Source organism: Microcaecilia unicolor, chromosome 6 (assembly GCF_901765095.1).
Source record: "Microcaecilia unicolor chromosome 6, aMicUni1.1, whole genome shotgun sequence".
Taxonomy (NCBI): domain Eukaryota; kingdom Metazoa; phylum Chordata; class Amphibia; order Gymnophiona; family Siphonopidae; genus Microcaecilia; species Microcaecilia unicolor.
In genome coordinates, this window is record NC_044036.1 from 290,511,689 (window position 1) to 290,538,133 (window position 26,445).

Below are 26,445 nucleotides of genomic sequence, written 5' to 3' on the forward strand. Positions count from 1 at the left end.
CACAGCTTGCTCCTTGAGGGCAGCAGAGACCTGAAAGACAGAATGTCCAGGACTGAAATAGTAACAACCCTACCTATAAAGAGGCAGCACCCTAGAATACCAATATACTTCCTACTGAAAATACAGAACAAGTCAGACTGCTACAGAAAAGAACCAGTAGCAGAATACCAAACGGTCACACACACATAACACAGAGACAGATCCAAAATAAATATGAAACAAGGGACCACACATCAGTAAAGAGATAAGACAAAAAGACTGAACTGGAAACCTCACAAAGTCAGGTGCTGCATGTTCAGTAATGCTAGAGAAACAGATATTGAAATGTAAGATATCAGAGAAGCACATTTGCCAAAATTGGCATAGTCCAATTAATAAATTCAGAACAAATATTGTTTTTTCTACCTGTTGTCTAAGCATTTTTTTTTTTCCATTTGCTTTGGTCTCAGTGTCTCTTTTCTGCTCCTGTCCATTTCACATTTCATCTCCTCTCTGTCCTCCAGCCATCTTCCCTTTGTCCCTAATGCATCCTGTCCAGTATCTCCCCTCTATGTCCCTGACTCCATCCCCCAATGTTCACATCTCCACTCTCAGTGTCCCTATCCCTCCCCTCTGCATCCAGCATTGTCCCTCTGTAGCCCTATCCTATGCTCCCTCCATGTCTAACATCTTTTTTCTATGTCCCTGTCCCATCCGTTGTCCAGTTTATCTCCTCTCTCTTCCACTTCTCCCAACATGGGGCCAGCATCTCTCCTCTCTCCCCTGCCTCCCCCTCCCTCAGTTTGGCATCTCTCTCTCTAGCCCCCCCCCCCCTCCCGGAGTCCAGCACCCCTCCTTTCTTCTTCCCCACTCTGGTCCAGTATCTCCACCCCTTACTCTCACACTACCCCCAAAGTCTGACATTTCTCTCCCCTTCCTCTGGCACCCATGGGTCTGGGTTCTCCCCCTCTCTCCCACCTCTGGTTTCTTCTCCCTCACGTGGCATCTCTCCCTCTCCCCCCCAGTTTGCCATCTCTCTCCCCTCCTCCCCAGTCTGCAATGCTAGCACCTCTCCATCTGTTCACAGTCCTCCAAAAGCAGTGAGTGACCAGCATCCTATAGGATGCCTGCCTATAGGACAGTTACATCAGAGGAGGCAGGACAGCAGCAGAGAGAAGCCCCAGGCAGCTGGAAGTAGTGTGTTTTCCTAGATTCTGGTGACTCACTGCTTTTGGAGAACCACAGGGTGGAAGAGAGGCAGGAGAGATGCTGTTGAACCCATGGGGGCCTGGGGATGAAGAGAAAGGTACATTGAGAGATGCCGGATTTAAGGGAGAGAGGGAGGGAAGGGAGAGAGAGTTGCCACCCAGCTGACAAATGACTAGTTGGCAACACTAAAGGGATATACATATGTTTGAATCATAGTCTCCAAATATTTGTAGTGAATATTAGCTCCCTTCCCGCCCCTCCCAAAATCCCACTATATTCCTTCACTCTTCAATTTTTAAGACTGTCATAAAAATTGGATAGTTGGGACTAGATTCAGTAAATGGCGCCCAAATTTGAGTGCTGAAAAAAAAGAGTCTTGATCACTATTCTATAAATGGCGCTCCAAGTGGAGCAATGTTTATAGAATAGCTGGGATCCGTGCCTGAGGATTTATACCAATGGAAACCTGGTGTAAATCCTTGTGTCTAAATTAGGTGTGGATCCCCCGGATTCTATAATACCGCACGCATCTTTAGTGAATTCCCCAGACCCCCCATGCCCCCTTTTCAGTTGTCTGCTAAAAAATTCAGACGCACATCTTTATAGAAAAGCACCTAGCAAAATGCATATGTAAGTTCAAACTGTTGCCACTTAGTGCTGATTGATTATTAGCATCCAATTATTGGCACTAATTGACTCAATTAAATTGTGCGGACAAATTGGGTGCCTACCCAAATATGCATGCACAATTTTGAACACCATTTATAGAATTTGGGGGTTTATTAGGATTTATTTACCGCCTTTTTGAAGGAATTCGCTCAAGGCGGTGTACAGTAAGAGTAGATCAAACATGAGCAGGAGGCAATTAGAGCAGTAAAAATATTCAAACAACAATACAAAGTATGGCATGGTATATTAGCAATGACAAACAATATGCACTAGAACATTATAATTGGTAGTGAAGGGTAAGGCAAAGTTGTAACATATAGATGAGTAAGAAAGTAGGAAGAATTAGAAAGTAAGGTGATTGATTTGAAGAAAGTTGCACGTGAGGTCAGAGAGATGGTTAAATATTATCTCAGCTAGAGTAGGACTGGATAAACATGTCCCGCTGCAGTATGTGCAGCCCGAGTCAATCCTTGTGTGTGTGAGTGAGACTAACAAGTTAGTTACTTCTTCCGTTAAAAGCTTGATTGAAGAGTCAAGCTTTCACCTGCTTCCTGAAGTAGAGGTAGTCTTGTGTTAAGTGGAGCCTTTCAGGCAATGCATGCCGGAGTGTGGGGGCTACTCCTGAGAAGGCTCACTTGCGGGTATCACATCGTGGTTGATTTTTTAAACAAGGCCAGATCATCCACTGAATTTTCAATAGTGAGGGACAGGCAAGCTCTGCTGGACTCCAGGTAATCTGCCATTGAAAATACTCCCCACCAGTAACAAGCAGACCCTAGGTGCCACTTCCCCAGTTAGCAAAAGCTATATAACTCCTAGAAGGAGAGAATATGACAATGATCCTTATTGCACAAAATCTGAAAATTCTTGGAGTTACCATTGACCGAAACCTCACACTCAATGCTCATGTGAAGAACACAATGAAAAAGATGTTCCACACCATGTCGAAACTCAAAAGAGTAAAACCTTTCTTCCCAAGATACATATTCCGTACCCTAGTACAGTCAATGGTAATAAGTCATCTGGACTACTGCAATGCACTGTACGCTGGCTGCAAAGACCAGACTATCAAAAAACTCCAAACAGCCCAGAATACCGCCGCTAGACTCATATTTGGAAAAACCAAATACGAAAGTGCAAAACCCCTAAGAGAGAAACTTCACTGGCTCCCACTCAAGGAACGCATTGCGTTCAAGTTCTGCACGATTGTACACAAAATCATTCATGCAGATGCCCCAATCTACATGCTAAGCCTCATGGACTTGCCTCCCAGGAACGCCATAAGATCATCCCGCAAATTTCTCAATCTGCACTTCCCCAGCTGTAAAGGACTAAAATACAAGCTGATACACGACATCACCTTCTCTTACATGAGCAAGCAGCTGTGGAATGCACTACCTACAGCCCTGAAAGCTATTGACTAAACAACCAACTTCCGCATATCCTTGAAGACACATCTCTTCAACAAGGCCTACAAAGAGAACCCATAACCTCACAAAACTACCTCACCAATCCTTCCAATTATCAAAGTCCACCTTCCATACTATCCTGCCTAACACCTTCCTACTCTCTTCCCTTACTTAATCTTTATTCAATACTATGTATATCTGATATCATGTAATGACTTTGTCATAACAAACTCTGTAAGCCACATTGAGCCTGCAAATAGGTGGGAAAATGTGGGATACAAATGCAATAAAATAAATAAATATTGAGCTTTTGCTTAGAATCAGGTCATATGTTTATAGTTTGCATATTGTCATGTTTCCAATTTCACATCCACATCTCTGATATCTAGCAATCCAGACTGATTCTCCTAATACAGAGTAGAAGAGCAGCCAGGTTGTGACGCCAGGGGGAGCGAAAAGGGGTGTGAACGCAGGTGCAACAGACTGCCTGAAAAATAGGTGCCGGTGCCGTCCAAAGTCCGTTTGGGGGAGCAGTAGCTCCCCTGGTGCCCCACCTAGCTACCCATAAATATTTTGGTTGTAATAGGCTTTCTTTACTTGTAAGCATGACTACAGGTACCAAATACATCAGGATGAAAGTTACCTGAGACTACAGGTACTAGAATGTATCAGGATGAAAGTTATCATGACAAATTGGCTCCCTTTTCTGCAAAAAGTTCTCTCAGATGTGCAAAGTCTATCTATCTCTCACTTCCAAAAGAGGGACCACAGTCAACCCAGAAAATACACTCAGGTAGTATGTGAAGCCGTGACTTGCTTTTGTTTAATCTAGTAAAAGGGCCTCTTTGGGAGCAGGCTGAAATGTGAAATAGGATGGGGGAGGGGAACAGAGGGACAAGGAGCTGTTTGTGCCAGTCATGAGTGAAAGCAGCTGTCTGAAGAAGGTGTTTAAAGAGAAACTTGCCTGGTGCTGCCAGTCCGACATGGTGTAGTGTGGCAGGAAGCAGGACTGCCAGCTGCTCCACCACTGGAATGCCCAGTGTAGAAATTGTAGACAGTGCCCCAAGGGACTCACATAGCAAAGAATTAAACCCACTGACAACAGGAAAAGGAAAGACAGGTAGTGTAACAGAACAGAAGAGACTAACAAAAGCTCCATGGGCAGAAAGAGAAACAGGAAATGCAGGACAAGAAAACATTTAATTTTTGTAAGTGATGCTAGTCACAAAAGTCAAAATCAAATCAAAAGAGAGAGCGGGGGGTGGGGGGGGGGAGTTAAAAAAAAAAGTATTGTACTAGGATATCAGCAGATGCATAAGAGCTTTCAGAGATCAGAGCCAGTTCCCACCAATATCCCCCTTCCCTCTCTTCCAAAATGAGGCAGAATTTTTTTTATATTTTCAAGGTAGAAAACAAAGACACGAGTAAGCATTCTCCGCCTAATTATAATGTAATTAAAACTTTGCTGATATAGAATAATACAGAGACTACAAACTGCATAATTACTATATTCTGTGCCGGGCAGACTTGTGCGGTCTGTATCCCATGTGTGGCGGTCCGGTTTGGATGGGCTGGAGAGGGCTTTGAAGGCAACTCCAGTACTTGGAATGTGAGGACAGGGCCGGGCAGACTTTGATGGTCTGTGTCCCACAAATGACAAGATGGATTCAGATAGGCTACAGTGGGCTTTGACTGCAAATCCAGTAGTTGAACCTAAGGACAGTGCCGAGCAGACTTCTACAGTCTATGTCCCAGAAATGCCAAAGAAAAACAATGATCAAGTATTTTATATCCTATTCATTGTTGGTTTAATCATGAATTGATAATGAGTGTGACAGTTGGACAGTCTGGATGGACAGTTCAGGTCTTTACCTGCCGTCATTTACTATGTTACCTGCACCATGCTCTGATCGCTTTAGAATAGAGCCTGTTATTTATTTATTTCAGAGTTTATAAACACACTTTTAGCTGAATATTCCGGAGAGCAGTAAGTACAATTCCTTACTATTGCTGACGGGGGGGGGGGGGGGGGGGGGGGGGGATCAGCACAAAAGCCTAACTCACCTGTTATGTTGCTCCATTCCTGACAGCTTCTCCTAGCCATCCACCCCCAGTTCTCAGAGGGGGGCAGGGAAGAAGTAGCACTGTTAACACTGAATGCATTCCTGTCCCTGAAGCACAGCCCAGAGGAGATGTCTTGCTGCCTCCTGGTATCTAGGAGAAGCTGCAAACTCAGGAATGTAGGGTGTGCTGGTTCCTCCTGTTTTTAACTTAAAGTTAGTCTAGCCTCTGATACTTAGGGGAGTTTCTCAGTATGAAACAGAAGTAGAGGGACCTCTCCCATTCCTTATAAGCTGGATCTGGGTAACACTCCTATTATCCATGGGACAGTTTCAGGGCAGGGCAGCTTTAAAGGCACATATTCTCCAAAAATGACAGTTATCCACTCCGACAGGTTTTTCTCCACCAGTATACATGACAAAGATTCAAGGAAGCATAACCTGTCTTCAGGAAATGCTGCTCATGTCGATGACTATCCTAATGTATTAATGCATACCAGTCTGTGTGACAGAAGAAAATAAAATGTGCTAAGCCCTGTGAGACATGAGCTGGTAAGGGACAAATGGGGAGAAGGTGACCTAGTTCTCTCATAAATGATTTCATCACTTTCTACAGATTAGATTTTCAATCTGATGTGAGTTTGGCTGTTGAATCTCAAGCACATTTAGATTTGCCAATTGGATCCAGATTTGCCCAACAGGGTTGATTCAGTCCTGGGCATACCCCATTGCATGCAGGGACTTGTAGTTCTGATGTCCTCATTGTACTCCCTAAGAAAAGCTTGACTAAAAGTCCCTGCAAGTAATGGGGTAAACCCAGGACAGGTTCAACCCTGACAGGTGAATTTGGATCTAGATGACAACCTTACGTATGTTTTAGAGTAGGTATTTCCCAACTCCACCTGCCCCCAGCTCCAACTAGTCAACCCTGGGCTAGCATTCTTGACTTACAACTTGAGGACTGCAGAACGCTTCCCCAACATCATTTTCCACAAAGTCCCTGTAGCAAATGGTTTCACTGGCTCCACCTGTCACTTCTGAAATCATTTTCTTCACCTCCAAGTGGGTCTTGGGAACCCCCAACTTCTCCATCATCCTCTTCAGGGACATCATGTCTGTGGCAAGGACAAAGTAAATGTAAGACAAAAAGTGGCAGACTGCACCCAGAGTCAGAAACACTGTGGATTATGATATCTGACAGAAACAGGTATCAATGGAACAGTACTTGCCTGGTTACTACTACTACTATTTAGCATTTCTATGGCGCTACAAGGCATACGCAGCGCTGCACAAACATAGAAGAAAGACAGTCCCTGCTCAAAGAGCTTACAATCTAATAGACAAAAAATATATAAGTAAGCAAATCAAATCAATTAATGTGAACGGGAAGGAAGAGAGGAGGGTAGGTGGAGGCGAGTGGTTACGAGTCAAAAGCAATGTTAAAGAGGTGGGCTTTCAGTCTAGATTTAAAGGTGGCCAAGGATGGGGCAAGACGTAGGGGCTCAGGAAGTTTATTCCAGGCGTAGGGTGCAGCGAGACAGAAGGCGCGAAGTCTGGAGTTGGCAGTAGTGGAGAAGGGAACAGATAAGAAGGATTTATCCATGGAGCGGAGTGCACGGGAAGGGGTGTAGGGAAGGACGAGTGTGGAGAGATACTGGGGAGCAGCAGAGTGAGTACATTTATAGGTTAGTAAAAGAAGTTTGAACAGGATGCGAAAATGGATAGGGAGCCAGTGAAGGGTCTTGAGGAGAGGGGTAGTATGAGTAAAGCGACCCTGGCGGAAGATGAGACGGGCAGCAGAGTTTTGAACCGACTGGAGAGGGAGAGGTGACAAGTGGGAGGCCAGCAAAAAGCAGATTGCAGTAGTCTAAACGAGAGGTGACAAGGGTGTGGATGAGGGTTTTGGTAGAGTGCTCGGAAAGAAAGGGGCGGATTTTACGGATGTTGTAAAGAAAGAAACGACAGGTCTTGGCAATCTGCTGGATATGAGCAGAGAAGGAGAGGAAGAGTCAAAGATGACCCCAAGGTTTCGAGCTGAGGAGACAGGGAGAATGAGAGAGCCATCAACAAAAATAGAAAACGGGGGGAGCGGGGAGGTGGGTTTGGGGGGGAAAATGAGAAGCTCGGTTTTGGTCATATTTAATTTCAGGTGGCGTTGAGACATCCAGACAGCAATGTCAGACAAGCACACTGAAACTTTGATTTGGATGCAAGGTGAGATATCAGGGGTAGAAAGGTAGATTTGGGAGTCATCAGCATAGAGATGGTAGGAAAAGCCATGGGATGAGATTAATGAACCAAGGGAAGAAGTGTAGATAGAAAAGAGGAGGGGACCAAGAACAGAACCCTGAGGTACGCCGACAGGCAGAGGGATAGAAGTAGAAGAGGATCCACCAGAGTGAACACTAAAGGTGCGGAGGGAGAGGTAGGAAGAGAACCAGGAAAGGACAGAGCCCTGGAATCCAAGTGAGGACAGGGTATCGAGAAGTATGCTGTGATCGACAGTGTCAAAAGCAGCGGAAAGATCAAGAAGAATGAGGATGGAATATTGACCTCTGGATTTAGCCAGTAATAGGTCATTGGAGACTTTAGTAAGCGCAGTTTCGGTTGAGTGGAGAGGGCGAAAACCAGATTGTAGTGGGTCAAGAATAGCATGTGAGGAGAGAAAATCAAGGCAGCGGCGGTGAACAGCACGCTCAAGTAATTTGGAGAGAAAAGGAAGGAGGGAGATGGGTCGGTAATTAGAGGGACAAGTAGGGTCGAGTGAAGGCTTCTTAAGGAGAGGTGTGACCACAGCATGTTTAAAGGCAGCAGGGACAGTCGCAGTGGAAAGTGAGAGGTTGAGAATGTGACAGATAAAAGGAATAAGAGCAGGAGAGATGGCATTAAGAAGGTGGGTGGGAATGGGATCAGAGGAACAGGTGGTACATTTTGAGGAAGAAAGGAGAAGTGTAGTTTCCTCAATAGTAACTTCAGGAAAGGAGGAAAGGGAATGAGGGGAAGGAGAGAGAGGGGAACGGACTAGTGGGAGAGGTGGTGAGGTAGAGAACCAAGGTTTATCTTTTCAATCTTGTGAAGAATCAGCAAGGGTCTGAGGAGATAATGAAGGGGAGTTGGGGGAGGGGGCACCTTGAGGAGAGAGTTCAATGTGGTGAAGAGAAGTCGAGGATTAGAGCCAAGAGAGTTGGTCAGTTGGATATAATAATCCTGTTTTGCACGTAAAAGAGCAGATTTGGAAGGAGGTCAGCATGAACTTAAAGTGTAAGAAATCAGCAAGGGCCCGAGATTTCCGCCAGAGGCGTTCGGTCAGAGCGGGTACAGGAACGTAGGTAGCGGATATTAGAAGTCAGCCAAGGTGGGGTTTTGTAGCGCCTTACAGGGCAAGAGTGCAAGAGTATCTAAGGCAGAGGATAGAGTATTGTTGTAAGAAGAAACAGCCTCGTTGACAGATGTGGATGGTGCCACAGTAGAGAGGAGGTTTGAAACATGGGAGGATAGAGATGAAGGGTCAATATCGTGAAGATTCCTAGATAAATAGATAAGATAGGACGGGACTGGGAGGGAGGAGAATTTAAGTGTGAAAAGTTATAGAGGTGATCAGAGGAGGGAAGATCAGAGGCAAGGAAACTAGAGGGTGAACAGTTGGAGGAGAAGATGAGATCAAGACAGTGACCATTTTGATGAGTGGGGGAGGTGGAGCATAGTTGGAGATTAAAGGAGGACCGTTAAGCGAGTAACTTGGAAATATAAGAGTTGGAAGGATCATTAGCAGGAATATTAAAGTCACCAAGTGAGAGAGGGGGAGGAAGGATCATGGAAGAAGGCAAGCCAGGCATCAAAGTCACTGAGAAAGGATGAAAGGGACTTATCAGGGGGACGACTAAATGACCACTATTCGAAGAGGCAGAGGAGAGAAAAGGCGGATAGAGTGGACTTCAAAGGAGGAAAACAGTGAGATTGAGGTGAAGAAGGGGTTGAAATCTGGAGGAGGGAGAGAGAAGTAGTCCAACACGGCCAGCAGGGCAAGGAGTATGTGAAAACCGCCATGGCACAGGGCTGCGACTGAAGCAGAGTCATCAGGGCGAGCCAGGTTTCTGTTATGGCGAGCAGATGGAGGTGACGCGAGATAAAGAGGTCATGGATATAGGTGAGTTTGTTACAGATAGAGCGGGCATTCCATAGGGCGCAAGTGAAGGGCAGAGAAGAGGAGGGGAGTAGAGAATAGAGATGAGGTTAGAGAGGTCGCGGTGAGATCTGTAGAGTTGGGATAATAGTTGGTGAGGGGGGCCAGGATTGGGATTGATGTCACCGGCTGAGAGTAAGAGTAGGAGTAAAAGAGAGCGGAGGAGAGTAGGAGAGGTGTGGTCACGAAGGCGTCAAGGCCGAGAGGTATTTAGGTGGAATGGGGAAGGCAAAATGGACGGAAGAAAGAGGCAAAGATTAAAAGACAAGAGGGAGGAAGAGGGTAGAGAGAGAAGGTGAGGTGATGAAGTCGATGGATGGATGGTTGGTTCAGATCCTATCTATCAGACAGGCAACAATCCATAATGATTGGCAGTATACTCATGGACACTGACCTGCGGGGTAAACGAGGATCGATACTGTCACCTATTCTGTTCAATATCTACCTCAAGTCCACTAGCTGAGCTGTTTCGGTCAATGGACACTCTGTTCTACATCTATGTGGATGACATGCAGCTACTCAACCATAGTGAACACTAATCTACCTACAGCCTGAATAAACTGATCACTTGTCTAACATCAATTCAAGAATGAGCTAACTCAACAAACTTTGCCTGAACCCAAGTAAACCGAGTTCTCTGGGTCCCTAACACAAGTGGATACATACCTGACATACAAAATCCCTCTTTGGGCTACGAGTATGAACTGCCCCTCAAATCACAAGTCAGGAATCTTGGAATACAGGTTAGATCAACACTTAGCTCTGATCCCCCAAATCCAAGCAACCCTTCAAGAGCTGCTTTACTATTTGCGACAGCTACGCTGCCTCTCTCCTTACATTGAGAAGGTAAATCTCTATCCCAGTTGTGCATGCCATGGTAACATCAACACTGGATTACTGCAATGCACTATACAATGGTCTGACTACAAAGGGCCTGCACCAGCTCCAGTTGATTCAGAATGCAGCAGCAAGACTCATAGAAGGTTGCAAGCGACGTGACCACATCACACCATTTTTGCAAAATCTTAATTGGCTACCAGTACAATACAGGGCTAAATTTAAAACTCTATGTCTGATCTTCAAGGCCCTGAAAGGAAATGGCCCCGAGTATCTGAAGAATAGGATGATCCTCCACACACCGCTAAGGACACTAAGGCCCTCCCAAAGACTTTCACTAACTACACCTCTCCAAAGGACTTACACGATGTGATACCCACAAGCGAGGCCTTCTCCGGAGTAGCCCCCACACTCTGGAATGCATTGCCTGAAAGGCTCCGCTTAACACAAGACTACCTCTACTTCAGGAAGCAGATGAAAGCTTGGCTCTTCAACCAAGCCTTTAATGGAAGAAGTAACTAACTTGTTAGTCTCCCTCACACACACACAAGGATTGACTCGGGCTGCACATACTGCAGCGGGACATGTTTATCCACTCCTACCCTAGCTGAGATAATATTTAACCAACTCTCTGACCTCACATGCAACTTTCTTTAAATCAATCACCTTACTTTCTAATTCTTCCTACTTTCTTACTCATCTATATGTTACAACTTTGCATTACCCTTCACTACCAATAATGTTCTAGTTACATATTGTGTTGTCATTGCAAGTAGGATACCATTATTCGAATATTTTTTACTGCTCTAATTGCCTATTGACCATTATATTTGATCTATTCTTACTGTACACCGCCTTGAGTGAATTCCTTCAAAAAGGCGTAAAATACAATCCTAATAAATAAAAATAATGTCTAGGTTCAATCCTTCCATCTTTTCCAATGAGCTGGCAAAAACCCATAGCCATGACTGTGGGTGAACTCAGGTGGCCTAATACAGTTCAAATGGTAATACAACCTCCCCCTCATTCTATAATCTTACCCATCCAATTTACACTCAATGTGCAAAATTTCATACATGGATTACAGAATGCCTACAGTTACACATGTAATTTAATCGACAAATTAGTCACTAATTATTTGCCATAACTGGTGTTAATTGATGCGAACTGGAACTAATTTGATCATAATTGATGTTAATAGATGCTGATTGACATTAATTATTGTCACAATTGGTGTTAATCAACGCAAATTGTACTAATTAGTCATAATTTGTTAATTGATGCTAATTGGCACTAATTGTTCATAACTGGTTTTAATAAATGCTAATTGGCATTAGTTGTTGGTCATAATCAGTGTTAATCAATCTCATTGACACTTATTATTGTAATAACAGGTGTTAATTGGTGCTGATTTGCACTAATGTGCAGTTACACATGTAACTGCAAATAGTCTGTGTTCTACAACCTTCGTGCACCTCCGAAAGTTATACTGCAATAAATTTCACAAGTAATCTGATGGTTGTGTCAGAGATATTCTGGCTTTTCTCTCTTGTGTGCCCATATACACTCTGTTACCACCACTACATTTTTCCTTCCTGAGTGAGGCGTACTCAACCTATCTCGCCTTCATCGTTCAGATCAAACTCCTAAGAACTTCTCTACAAGATAAAACAAATAAGCTGAAATCACTAGTATCACTGGAAAAAAACTTCTAGTCTTGTCTCCACTAGAAGCATACTTCAAATCTCTTCAATCTTGATTGAACCTTTCATCTTAATTATCTCCTCCAGGTTGTAGGCAAACAGCAAATATACTGTTTCCTCCTCCCCCGTTTTTTCCCTTCTATGTTCTTCCCCCTTATGCCTTACCTTTGAATAGCGCTGATAACACTGTCTCTTTATCTTCTCATTTATATGACACGTTTTTTCTTATTTATACTTTTTTGTTTCCCCCTTTTCTTTTGTGTACCAAGATGGAACATGTTCATACTGTTATATATTGAATTTTTATTCATTAAAAATTAATACATTTCATGAAAAAAAAAATCAGCCTTACAAATACTGCATCTAAACTTTGGGAACTGTCTGAGGTACGGACAGTCAACTCTCTCTCCTCCAGGGTCACAAACAGGATTTGATTTTCTGGATAGCTACAATTAATACTGTTTCTCAATATACTGTATGCACACTGTGCAGCAAAAATCAGGTCCATGCAGCCCTGAAGGATTGGAATTGGTCATTTCTTGTGCAAGTGAAGTTTTCACACTCTGCAGCATTAAGCTGTTTTAACTTACAAATAATTTAAACTTTCACTTTCCTAAGACAGAGACCCATGTGCTCAACTAAAAAACAAACTCGCTTTTCTGCTTACAGTATGCATTCCTCCTCCTATTACTGCTTCTTCCCATCACACAGACATATTCTTTCCTTTGTGTGTGTGTGTGTGTGTGTGTGTGTGTGTGTGTGTGGAGTGAATGGAGGAGGTGCTGTACTAAAGTGAAATGCATTAAAGTAATTCCTTTTTCATTCTATTAATGATATCACCTCTAGATTCACTGCACCCCATAGCATAAGTTAGAAGTTTCTTCCACAGCCAGCTGCTCATATGTAGTTAAAGGCCTCCTTGACCTGACTTCTCTGTGCACTGCTATACAAGCTGCAGGAAAAGGCATTCAGGATCTAAGCAGACAGTGCACTAATTGTTGGAGAGCTGCGGGTGGAGAGATTGCAAAGCAGAAGGCAGAAAAGCCTACAGAGAGACATGTGCACAAGGAGAAAGGGCTGCCTGTTCCAAGGGTGACACAGAATAACTTTGCACCTACAGACAAAATATTTCCAGAAAGCAATACAGAACTGATCCTCACCAGTGACAGGCACAGCACTACAGCAGTCACTGAAATCAGGACCTGACATGGCCAGTCACATTGAAATCAGTCAATACTTTCAATCATATCTTCAAGAACCTCCCAACCAATATTTACAGTTGAATTTGCATGTGCTACCTTCATTGTATGTAGATACTAGTAAAAAAGGCCCGTTTCTGACACAAATGAAACGGGCGCTAGCAAGGTTTTCCTCGGAGTGTGTATGTTTGAGAGAGTGTATGTGAGAGTGACTGTGTGTGAGAGACAGAGAGAGTGAATGTGCGAGTGTGTGTGTGTGAGAGACAGAGAGAGTGAGTCTGGGTGCGAGTGTGTCTGTGAGAGAGAGCGAGTGTGTGTGTGAGAATGAGAGTGTATGCAAGTGCATATGTGAGACACAGTGTGAGAGAGAAAGAGTGTGTTTCACACACATACAGTGTGTGCGAGAGAGAGAGAGAGTGTGTGTGTGAGACACAGACTCTCTGTGAGACTCAGTGTATGAGACCAAGAGAGTGTGTGAGTGACTGTGTGACACATAGAGAGTGAATGTGATACAGTGTGAGACATAGAGTGTGTGAGAGACAGTGTATGTGAGAGAGAAAGACATTGACTGTGAGAGAGAGAGAGAGAGTGTGTGTGTGACAGAGATACATCCCCCCTCTCTGGTGTCAGGCCCCCCTCCCTCCCTCTTTCTGCTGTCTGAGCGTTACTGTGCAGGATGCTGAGCTCTGGCTGTGCTTCAAGGAACTGACCAATCCTATTTAATAGAATGCACCTCCAACATTCTGAAGCCGAGAAACCTCGTGTGGTTGGTCACTTCTGCTTGTGACGAACCCGGAAGTATGTGATGTCAATTCAGGAGATGGATACAGAGAGCAGGAATGCCTCAGCCATGCAGTCAGCTTCAGAATGTTGGAGGTGCATTTTATTACATAGGATATCTCATGAATGACCAGGTACTCCTCAAGGAGATATCACCTGTAGCCGAAGCAGGTCACCTAGGGTGTTGGAATTTGGGGGAAGGGGGAAATTGCAAACAGCTAGTAGAGTCGGCTCAGCAAAGCAGCAAAGCTCATGGGGATCCCCAAGACTCCATCAGTCACAGAAAGAGCTGAGCTGGCCAGGCAGGATCGTGGGTCCCTGTGCTGCATCTACCCACCCACTCCTCTGCTTTTTCTCAAAATATGTGGTCACAGAGCAGAATGTCCTGATGCAGATTTTGTGCATATTGAAATCACCAGGAAGTTTTGGCACTGCAACCCTGTGTTCCTGGCTTTAAGGAAGAGAAAGAAGAACAGCAAGTGATTTGGAGTTGGAGACATGGGAACAAAGCTGATTTGCCTATGGTGCCCAGTATCCTTACTGGTATTGTCAATGACAAAACCAAACTGGAAACAAGGGAGAGAAGAAACTCCTGGGGCTCGAGTATGGTTATAAAATGTTTTCCACACCAACTGCACCCCTAGATAATTTTAAACAGAAACCATAGACAACTCTAGGGTGGAAATAAAGCAGCAATTAAAATTATCGCCTGGAAGAAGATTGCCAAGAAATTAGGGAGATATTGTATTTTGTGTCTCTCTGGAATCTCAGCACTAATATGTCCTTCCAGAGAAATTTCAGCTGGGTCTGACAAAACACATCTTACGTTTAAAAGAGGTGAGTTTTTCTTCCGAATCATCTTCATTGTTGAACTTTTCATCATCCAGAAACTCCTACAACAGAAAAAACAAGGGTCTGAGAAATAATCCAAAGCTTCCAACATGGGACAGTAAACCAGGCTCAGAGGTACTGTTACAAAATGAAGTGTAATACTGGAGGATGTTGTACTTTCTGTATGGCTCATCTTTCTGTTTCACAGAACCAGAAAGGAAAAGGGGATGGGATCTGATATACTGCCTTTCTGTGGTTACAATCAAAGCGGTTTACATAATATGCAGGGACTTATTTTTGTACCTGGAGCAATGGAGGGTTAAGTGATATATCTGTGGCTCCTATATCAGTCCAGGATTCCAAGTTTGTTAGAATTGCGTAGGTGGAACATGATGGGATGGCACAAAGAAAATATCCTTTATTCCAGAACAGGGTGGCAATGGAGGAAGGGGGGATAGGTGTCGGGTCCTCGAGGCAGAACCGGAATATGTGAGCCCTTGGGCCATTGCCAAGGAGCGGTAGCGGCAGGCAAGACCACCCTGGAACTGGATACACAGAAGAGCAGGACTGGAACTCTGGACTGGAGTAGTACTGAGACAGGCAACTAGAACAGGCAGAACAGGAACAACTTCACTTGCGCTTGACCACCGTTCCTCCGGAGTTGAGCTCCGGAGTGCGGGTGGCCGGCAGGACTTGCAGGATAAGGCAGGAACTGACGATCCAGAGGACCCACCCTGGGGCTGGGATACACGAAGAAAGCTAGGCTAAATACTAGACTCGGACTGAAGGCTGCATGCAGCCACTAAGCCAGAAACACAAGACAGACCAAGGGAACAAGACGTACACAAAGGCTAGGCAGAGACAGGATTCAGGATATACACTCAGGATATACACAGTAGCTAGGCAGAGACAGGATTCAGGAAATACAAGCAAGCTAGGCAGAAACATGACGCAGGATACACAAGCAAGCTTGGCAGAAACAAGTCTCGGGATATACAAGCAAAGCAAGCTAGGCAGAGCAGACAGAAGAAGAACTAGGAACTCGTCTTTGGGTAGGCTAGCGGACAATAGAATAATCCAGGAGCAAACAGAGTCTTGGGCAGGCCGAAGCAGAGGATAACCAGGAGCTAACAGAGTCTAGGGCAGGCAGTGGATAATAGAATAAAACCAGGAGCAAACAGAGTCTTTGGGCAGGCAGCAAGCACAATAGAATAAACCAGGAGCTAACAGAGTCTTAGGGCCAGCAGCAGACAATAGCTAACCAGGGATTGCAAAGTTCTTGGGGTGGCTGCAGGACGAGAAATAAACAGGGAGTCGGGCTGGAGCTTCAGACAGCTCCCAACACAGACAGGGAGTACACAAAGGCTGAAGCTTCAGACTCCAACACAGAGCAGGGACACGACGGACTAGCAGTCACAGACACCGAGCAAAAGGGGCAGGAACACACACAGAAGGACTAGCAGTCCACAGACACAAGAACAGAAGGGCCAGAGCCCACATGGAAAGACAGGCTTGTAGCAGCGCAACAGCACACTCACTAACCTGACGACCTTTTTGGCATAACCACCACACCTTACTAGCAAAGGCCCTGACATGCAAGCACAGCACTTCCACTTATGAAGACCTCTCCCTGATGATGTCACCTACTGCAGGACAGAAGCAGGAAACCACACTGACACCAAGAAGAGGCTTGGAACCCCATAGGAAGTGAGCACACAGGAAGGACAGGCCGCAGCCATCTTGGAAGCTGGAACAGAACAGGCGGGAGCCCATCTTAGATGCTGGCTCCCCAGCGAAGCATAGCCCACACAGGTGCCCCTTAGTGAAGTAATCAGCACACAAGGCAGAGACAGAACTAACCACAGATGCAAACAAAGGCCACCAGAACGGTAAGCCGAGGTGGTCACGGCCACAGACATGACAATAGGGATATGGGGACCTCCATGGTGAGATGAATCAGGGCTATCCTGAGGGATTGTGCAGCCCACTTTGGACTCAACCCCATCCAAAATTCTGGCACCCTTATTATGGCTGATGGGGATCCCTAAGCCACGCCAGCTGAAGAGGTCCTCCTGTGACCAGAAGTCACTCCCCTATTCATTGCAGCTGGTAGTACTGCTATGCCATCCCCACCTCCCTGTGCATGCTCAGTTTTTGCACATGCATGAAAACGGAGCATGCATGGGATAGGGTAGGCCAGCATGATGGCAGTGTGTGGACAGCACTGCTGGCTGCATCTAGAAGGGGAGTGACTTGTTCTGGCAGTTGGAAGACCTCTTCAGCTGGCAGGGCTTGGGATCCTCACCAGCTCAGGTATTTATTTGTTGAGGGTCACTGGGGTGGGGGCTGAGGGTGAATTGTGTGCCCACCCATGTTGGGCTCAGGCCCACCCAAAATAGCTTGCCTGGTTACAATACTGTTATGCAGGCAGTGTGGCTATATGGCTCACAAGAAAGACAGGGGCACAAACATTGCTCCTTCTCCATAGTCTCCCTTGCAGTGACGTGGGGTGGGGGTACTAAGGGGCATATCCACACAGGGGTGAAATTCCAGCTTAGGTGATGTGCCTGAGCTGTCACTGGTAGTAGTTCACGGTGCCAGACACTGAAGCGGGGTCCCACTGGGTCCAATACAGCCATGTTCCTTAAACATGTAGAATACTGATATCTCCTATTGAACCAAGATGAATACATTTGAGAAACTGAGATCATACTCCACACACCCACCTTAGGAATGAGGTTTCATTCCTGTCAAGGTATGGGGCAAAACTGATTCATTTGGAAATATTTGCTCTGAGAGAAACAACACAAGAAACCAGGTCAACAGTTTCCCATCTTCCAAAGTGATTCAGATTTTTAAATCCAGCTGAGGGAAATGGCACAAAATGATAGTTACTTAGCTAGTACCTACTGGCCCCCATAAGCTTGCCCTCATTAACAAGGAAGTGAGCCCTTAGGATAGTTATGGCCAGTGCTGCTTTGAGAGCCAGAAAAGTTTTATGAAAAGAGGAAGACTACTATTACTACTACTTATCACTTCTATAGCGCTACAAGGCATATGCAGTGCTGTACACCATACATGAAAAGACAGTCCCTGCTCAAAGAGCTTACAATCTAAATAGGACAAGCAAACAGACAGAACAACTAAGAGGTAAGGGAATTAAAGAGGAGGGGATAGAAGGGTACAACTAAGAGGTAAGTGAATTAAAGAGGTGGGATAGAAGGGTACAGGGCAAGAGAGTAGTGGTTAGGAGGTCAAAAGCAGCGTTAAAGAGGTGGGCTTTTAGCCTGGATTTGAAAACGGCCAAAGAGGGGGCTAGATGTACAGGCTTAGGGAAGACTATTCCAGGCGTGAGGTGCAGTGAGATAAAAGGAACGGAGTCTGGAATTAGCAATAGAGGAGAAGGGGACAGACAAGAGAGTTTTATCCACAGAATGGAGTACCCAAGGGGGGCGTAGGGAGAGGTACTGGGGAGCGGTAGAATTAATGCACTTATAGGTAAGTAAGATAAATTTGAATTGAATGCAAAAAAGGATAGGGAGTCAGTGAAGTGATTTGAGGAGAGGGCTAGTGGTGAGCATAGCGACTCTGGCGAAAATGAGTCCGCGCAGCAGAGTTTTGGACATTGAAGAGGAGAGAGATGGATAAGTGGGAGGCCGGTGAGAAGAGGTTGCAATAATCTAGGCGAGAGGTGATAAGAGTATGGATAAGGGTTCTGGCAGAGTGCTCAGAGAGGAAGGGATGGATTTTGCTAATGTTATAGAGAAAGAAACGACAGGTTTTTGGCAATCTGCTGAATGTGAGCAGAGAAGAAGAGAGAAGAGTTGAAGATGACCCCAAGGTTATGAGCTGAAGAGACAGGGAGAATGAAAGTGTCATCCACAGAAATAGTGAAAGGAGGGAGAGGAGAGGTGGGTTTAGGGGGAAAGATGAGAAGCTCAGTTTTGGCCATGTTAAGTTTCAGATGGCGTTGAGACATCCAGGCAGCGATATCAGATAGGCAGGCTGATACACTGGTCTGGATGCTGGTAGAGATTTCGGGGGTAGAGAGGTAGATCTGGGAGTCATCAGCGTAGAGATGGTATTGAAAGCCATGGGATGATATCAGAGAGCCAAGGGAAGAAGTGTAGATGGAGAACAGGGAGAGGACCCGAGAACCGAACCCTGAGGTACACCGATGGTAGAGGGATAGAAGTGGAAGAGGATCCACCAGAGTGTACATTAAAGGTGCAAAGCGAGAGGTAAGAGGAGAACCAGGAAAGAACAGAACCCTGGAATCCAAGTGAAGACAACATATCCAGGAGTCAGCTGTGATCAACAGTGTCAAAAGCGGCAGTAGATCAAGAAGGATGAGGATAGACTAGAGACCTTGGATTTGGCCAGTAACAGGTCGTTAGAAACTTTTGCAAGTGCAAGTTTCAGTTGAATGAAGATGGGCGAAAGCCAGATTGGAGTGGGTCAAGAACAGCTTGAGATGAAAGGAAGTCAAGACAGCGGCGGTGACGGCATGTTCAAGTATCTTGGAGAGGAAGGGGAGGAGGGAGATGGGTCGATAGTTGGAAGGACAGGTGAGGGCTTCTTAAGGAGCGGTGTGACCACGGCATGTTTGAAGGCATCAGGAACGGTCACAGTGGAAAGTGAAAGATTGAGGATATGACAGATAAAAGGGGTGAAAGTAGGGGAAGATGGTGTTAAGAAGGTGGGTAGGAATGGGATCAGAACAGGTAGTCATTTTGAGGAGGAGAGAAGATGTGTTGTTTCCTCATCAGTGATTTTGGAAAGAAGGAAAAGGACGGAGGGGTTGGGGGATAGGGGAACGGATAGGGGGAGGGAGAGGTGGGGGTGGCTTGGTTGAGAATTCAAGGTTTATCTTCTGGACCTTGTCATAGAAGAACTCAGCTAGGGTCTGAGGAGATAGTGAGGGGGAGTTGGAGATGGAGGCACCTTGAGGAAAGAGTTCAGTGTGGCGAAGAGAGACGATGGTTTGAGCTGAGAGGAATTAGTCAGCTGGATGTAATAGTTCTGTTTGGCAAGCAAAAGAGCAGATGAAGGAGGTCAGCAAAGATGTCCACAATATAAAGGCTAAGCAGCTGCAGTTTTAACATCTATTCTATGCCTCTGAACCAAAATGATTATCTACTTCATAGTGAAAACAGCATTACTAATGTTGTACATGATGTCTTAAGAAGATTATGCAGATCTATCTTATGCATATTCACTATGGATATCTTGAAAATCTGACTGGCTAGATATGTCCCAGGACTGGCTGAGAACCCTACTTACCTGTGCCTTCCTTTCTCAGTGCTCAGAGGTGCTGGCACATTTCGTAAACCTGCAGGCAATCTTTTTAAAACCTTTCCTCGGCCTCTTGTATCTGAACATAAGTGCTGCTTTCTGTTTGTTGGTATACCACCTTTCTATGTTAGAACCAAATCAGTTTATAGATTATTATTATTTGCTACATTTGTATCCCACATTTTCCACCTATTTGCAGGCTCAAGTGGCTTACATGGTACTGGAGAGGCGGTACACAGCCTTATGGTGTGAACAAATACAAGTGATGTTGTGGTAAGATAAAGTTCGTGTGGAATTAGTCAGCGGAAACGAGTTGTGTTATGTCTGTTATGTACTTTACTTTTGTGTGTCGCAGAGATCAGGCATTTAGTTGGCTCTGCGGGGTATGCCTTTTTAAACGATTAGCCTTTAGTGATTCCGGACGTTTAGGTGGTCATACGTTGTTTTCAAGGCTTTTGGTAATGCGTTCCACAGTTGTGTGCTTATGTAGGACAAAAATGGATGCGTAAGTTGACTTGTATTTAAGTCCTTTGCAGCTTGGGTAGTGCAGATTAGATATGTTCATGCTGATTTGGATGTGTTTCTGGGTTGGTATGTCAATGAGGTCTGTCATGTATCTCGGGGCTTCACCGTTAGATAATTTTGTGACCAAGGTACAGGCTTTGAAGGCAATGCATTCTTTGATTGGGAGCCAGTGTAGTTTTCATGGAGGAGGTTTGCGCTTTTCAAATCGCGTTTTTCCCAGATTAAGCCTGGCTGCTGTGTTTGGGCGGTCTGAAGTTTCTTTAAGGTTTGTTCTTTGCATCCCGCATACAATTCCATGCAGTAGTCTACGGGTTTAGTACCATTGATTGTATCCGGTTGCAAATATTTCCTCAGGAAGAATGGTTTCACGCGTTCGAGTTTCCACATTGAGTGGAACATTTTCTTTGTTGTGGATTCACCTTGGCTGTCTAGTGTTAAGTACGGTCAATGTAACCACCGAGGATTTCCGGTTGTCTGAGATAGGGAGGGTGTTAGTCTGGGGTGTTGATACTTGTGGGGTGTCCATGCTGTATTGGGATGAGAGAATGAGACAGTGTGTTTTTCTTTATTGAGTTTTAGTTGAAATGCATTTGCCCATGAGTCCATGATGTTCAAGCTGAGCTTGATTTCGTTGGTGATTTCTGTCAGTTCGTGTTTATAAGGAATGTATTTTATGACACCGTCTGCATAGATGAAAGGGTTGAGGCCTTGTTGAATAATGACTTGGCTAGTGGGGTCCTCATTAGGTTGAGAGGATCGGTGATATGGTGATCCTTGAGGTACTCCGAGGTCTGCTTTTCCATGGTGATTGATATGTAGAGTTTGATTTCACTTGATATGTTCTTGTGGTAGGAAACCCTTGATACGGCTAAGTATATTTCCACCAATCCTGAAGTAATCTAGTAGTCTTAGTAGTTTATTATGGTTTACCATGTGAATGCACTAGACTATTTCCTGTTGAATTTGGCTAGGAGAGTAATTAGTACTGTTTTAGTGCTGTGGAGGGGGGCGGAATCCTAATTGTGATTCGTGTAATACTTGAGAAATTGTTTATATAATAGTAATTGTTTGGTTGCCATGCTTTCCATCAGTTGATTTACCAGCGGGATAGATGCTACTGGATTTCATTTTGTTTTTTTTCTTGGTATCTTTTGGTATTGGGATGTGAGTAGGATATTGCCATTTTCCTTAGGGAAGAGGCCCTTGCTGAAGCATGTAATTTAGGTGGGAGTGAGGTCTGCTATGAAGCGGTCAGGGGGGATTTATTAGGTCGTGGGACAGGTATCTAGTTTACATACAGGCACTGTATTTCTCTGTCCCTATGGATTCACAATCTAAATATGTACTTGGGGGTAATGGAGGGTTGATTGATTTGCTCAGAGTCACAGGGACTGCAGTGGGAATTGAACCTGGTTCTCAGCCTACTGTACTTTCTGTACTCTGCAGAAAAGCAATGATATAGATCTTTTTGATGAGTTAATCATCAGCTCATCTATTTTTAAGTCAGGACAAGTCTTGTCACAGGGGATAGAGACATGCCTGCGTAAGGAGGTTCTTGTTACTGAAGAAAGGTTGCTGTTGTGGTCAGATAGTGTCATGTTCTGAATTAAATCTGAATCAAGGTGAGGTCAAGAAAGCAAAGACGGGTGAATCAAGGCGAAGCCAAGAAACTCAACAGTAGTCACTCACCACCTCCTGATGAACTACAGTGCCAAGAGTGTGGCACAAAGCTTCATATAATGTTAATACTATATGAATCATCCTCAGGCAACAAAGATGGCAAAAAGAGGGAAAAGATCACTAGAACCGGAACCGCTTGGCTACCACAGCTGTCATCAGAACTCATGAGGTGTGAAAAAATCCTGTTGCTCCACTGGTATGGGAATGCAACTTTGCTAATGAGGGTTTGATAAATACTATATATTACAGCTGTCATCAGAAATCATGGAGTATGATAAATGCTGTGCATCACAATGAAGGAATGCAGCTTACTAACCAAGGCATTAGTTATATGCAGAGAATGGAATTAAAGGTTTCAGCCCTCCCTCTGTATTCTTTGTGTGTCCCACATACCATTTATTTTCTCTTTGTCTATTTTAGGAAGTCACTGATGCAGAGTGGAGGAGTAGCTTTTAGTGGCTAAAGTACTTGCCTTGTTTAAATCTCACTATTGCTCCTTGTGACCTTGGGCTTGTCACTTAACCCTCCAGAGACAGGGAGGTACCCAGTGTATCTGAATGTAACTCACCTTGAGCTACTACTGAAAAAGGTGTGAGCAAAATCCAAATGAATAAATGGATTATGTTTGTTCTTTTGATTGGTCAACTTCCTTCTGGCTGGGAACCTGGCACTATATATCATAATTTGCGAGGGGCACTCAGAGATTTCCCCCCCCCCCCCATTACATTTTATACTTCCCTCTTCTCTTGCCCCTAGCCTCGCTATTGATTACAATTTTTCGTGGGGGTGGGGGCTGTAAAGTTGGTTCTCCAGCATTCTCATTCCCAGCCCATCTGGGTGCCAAAGATCTGCCCGCGATTGAAGGGAGGACCTTGGTCATGGCAGTGCCACTGAGTCACTCGCCAGTCCTACAGACAGTAATGCTTATGGCATGGTTTGTAGAAGAAATGGAAGTAACACTGCTTGAATAATCAGAGATGCTGAGGAAGACTCCCCTGTCTCTCAGTGTGAGGCTCTCTGGATGTGCCTGTCTTTTTTTTCTGTGTGAGAAAGAGCAGTTTCCCATATAAGGTTACTGCTTTCTGCTCCCTGGTATGTCAACTATGTACAGATTTAGCTCTGCTGCCTGTGCCCCGATAAAATGCAACATGAGATCAATTAAAAGTGAAAGAAAAAGGTGAGTCCGACCTGCTACAACACGACTTATCCTATAAGACAAAGGCCATGAGGGCCAGATGAAGACGACGGTACACTTCCAAATGCTATTCTTCCTCCAAGTCTCTGTAAAGTTCTGGGTCCCTACCAGGAGCTTATTCACTAGGGACAGACTCGTGGTGTGGTCATGCAAGTTCTATTTATTAGTAGTGAGGGAGTAAATCCACAGATTTTTTTTTGTTAGGACTTTTGGTCCAAGTGAACAGCATTTCCTTCCTAGGATTATTTGTGGTTAATGGGTATATCAGAAGCCTGTTTATGCAGAGATTTTATAAGTCACATCACACATAGTGAACATCTTACAGTTAGAAACAGAGGTCAGAAAGATGAAACATATCAAAGGTCACATAGAGACAGAGCATTTCTTGAACCCGAGTCCTTTGAACATCAGCAGCAATGGAATTACAGTGTTAACAGTGGATGGCATTCAGAGGGTGCTACCTCTCAGCAGCTTGACCCTTTCACCACCAGATACAAATAGATATTTTCACCTGTAAGTGACTTCTCAGAGCTCAAGCTGGCACTGGCCAGAATAGAGTCTCGTGACCTTTGCTGATGAAAAGGTCACTCATCGCTGACAGCCCCATTACCTGGACGAATGCTCTCTTTTCTCTCCCTCCACATCTTTCCCCACATCCCATTAGGGACCCTTTCATAGTCTGCCCAAATTGGGAGGGAAATCAGCAGACTGGGCTCATGTACTTTTTCAGTTACAGCTTGTTTCATTGTAATGCACAGAAAAGGGTGACATTGAGAGAGGTGAAAACTGCAGACTAGCCAGAGGCAGGATCTATAGCAGGCTTCTATTCCAGCAGCATGGAGGATGGGAAGGTTTTTGATGTGGAAGAGTGGTGCATTTCGAACTTCAAGGACGTTGGCAACAGGGTTGGTATTATGCCCCCAAACTGGGCATCTTTACTGATGTTTTTGGGAACAGTCCTGATGCAGGTAATTTTGGATTGGGTTTTAGTTTTGGTCCTAAAGTTAGTAGGAAAGGTGTAGTTTCTTTGTGCTCCTGTTTTCAAGTTGCCCTTCAGTGGATTAATTGTGTTTATATGTGTATGTTTTCATGCTCTGGTGTTTGTTTTCATCTGTCATTCTCTCATTTTTCTTCCTTTTTTTTTTCCTTTGGCTGAGTTTGTTTCTTGAATGTGAGTGAGGTTCTTTCCTATTGATATTGTAGTTCCTTTCCTCTTGTCGATTTTGTTTTAGATGGGAGTGTGGTAGCCGTGTTAGTCCACTCTTAAGGTTATCAATAGAAATCAAACAAAATAAAACATGGAAAAGAAAATAAGATGATACCTTTTATATTGGACATAACTTAATACATTTATTGATTAGCTTTTGAAGGTCGCCCTTCTTCCTCAGATCCTTTCCGATCTGAGGAAGAAGGGCGACCTTTGAAAGCTAATCAAGAAATGTATTAAGTTATGTCCAATAAAAAAGGTATCATCTTATTTTCTTTTCCATGTTTTATTTTGTTTGATGTTTTAGATGGTAAACCGTTTAGATCTGCCAGTTAGTTTAGGTGGTATAGTAAGTTTCAATAAACCGTAAATTATAATATATTTTTATGTTTTAATTTTATTCTTTGTTGAAATGTTTCATATGTTGTAATTAACCTTATTTAACATTTTGCTACAAAGATATTTATTTATTTAGATTTTGCTCAAACCTTTTTAAGTAGTAGCTCAAGGTGAGTTACATTCATGTACTCTGGATATTTCTCTGTCCCAGGAGGGCTCACAATCTAAGTTTGTATCTGAGGCAATGGAGGGTTAGGTGACTTGCCCAAGATCACAAGGAGCAGCAGTGGGATTTGAACCCAGCCACTTCTGGATTGCAAGACCGGTGCTCTAACCACTAGGCCACTCCTCCACTCCAGACTATAAACCTTTAACATTTGCATACAGTTAAGAGGGGTTAGGAATTATGCGATCCACCCCCCTTCGCCGCACACAACCCCGGGACAGGGGCAAGAGTGGGGCCCCCCCTCTCACCTGATTCACTTCTTGCAGCCTGAGGTCCTGCTGCGCCTTCAGCAGTCCGAACATTTTCCCACCTGAGAGAGACGTATAAGAGACCAATGATAGCAGTGCATCAACCCCCCTCCTCCCCATCACTTATATACAAAAGCCCTGAGACCACTCCTTCCCCGCCACCACCTTTGAATTAAAGTTAAGCCAAAGATCCTCAGCTCCTCTAACCTTTCTACTAAAGTCTTAAAACTCTCTCTTTCAAGTACTTTCCCGGGACAGATCGGAGTAGAAGTTCCCAGGAGAGAGAAGCAGTCCCTGAAGCCTTGTGCCTCCCTGTGGCTGCAGCAAGTTTTCCAGTGACTGACTGGATACTATACCTTGGGTGTTGTGCACGGCAGTCATGTTGTTGATAAGAAGATGCCCGAAGACGTGTCCTCCTCCTCTCTGGCTGCTGCCAGCACTGCGCAGCGCTTCTCCCGGGTTCCCCCTTTATGCTCCCGTCCCTGGGCAGCAGCAGCAGCGCTTCCCGAACACGTGGCGCCCTCTGCTGGCAAACCCGGAGAGACCAGCGATTTCCGTTCCTGTCCGGGACAGTGCATAGCTTTCCACTCCCTCTTTCGCTCTCCTCCCTTTCGATGACTGCTTATCTCTTTTCCACTGTTGCCCTCCGCGGGTCAGTCAGCTGTTAGCACAGAAATGGCACAGTCGCCCAGCGAGGGAACTCACGCCTCTGGCATTCGCTTATATGCATCAACGTCTTCTCTTAAATCTTGCAAGTTTGTTCAAAAGTCTGCACATCTGTCTCGTTCATCCCCAATACACAAAGCAGCGTGCGGGGGGGGGGGGGGAGGTCTGGGTGTGAGAAGACCCTAGAGTGTTTACCGCCCTTGAA

General features: G+C 44.8%; 1 protein-coding gene across 1 annotated transcript; it reads right to left on the reverse strand.

Annotated features, from left to right (window-relative positions):
- Positions 1-6,273: 6,273 nt before the first annotated feature.
- LOC115472540 (allograft inflammatory factor 1-like) lies at positions 6,274-26,106 on the reverse strand. The gene is given in 6 exon segments (XM_030206835.1): positions 6,274-6,315; positions 6,317-6,441; positions 11,962-11,989; positions 14,841-14,921; positions 25,575-25,636; positions 25,931-26,106. Coding segments are annotated over 6 exon segments (363 nt in total). The 5' UTR covers positions 25,956-26,106.
- Positions 26,107-26,445: the final 339 nt, after the last annotated feature.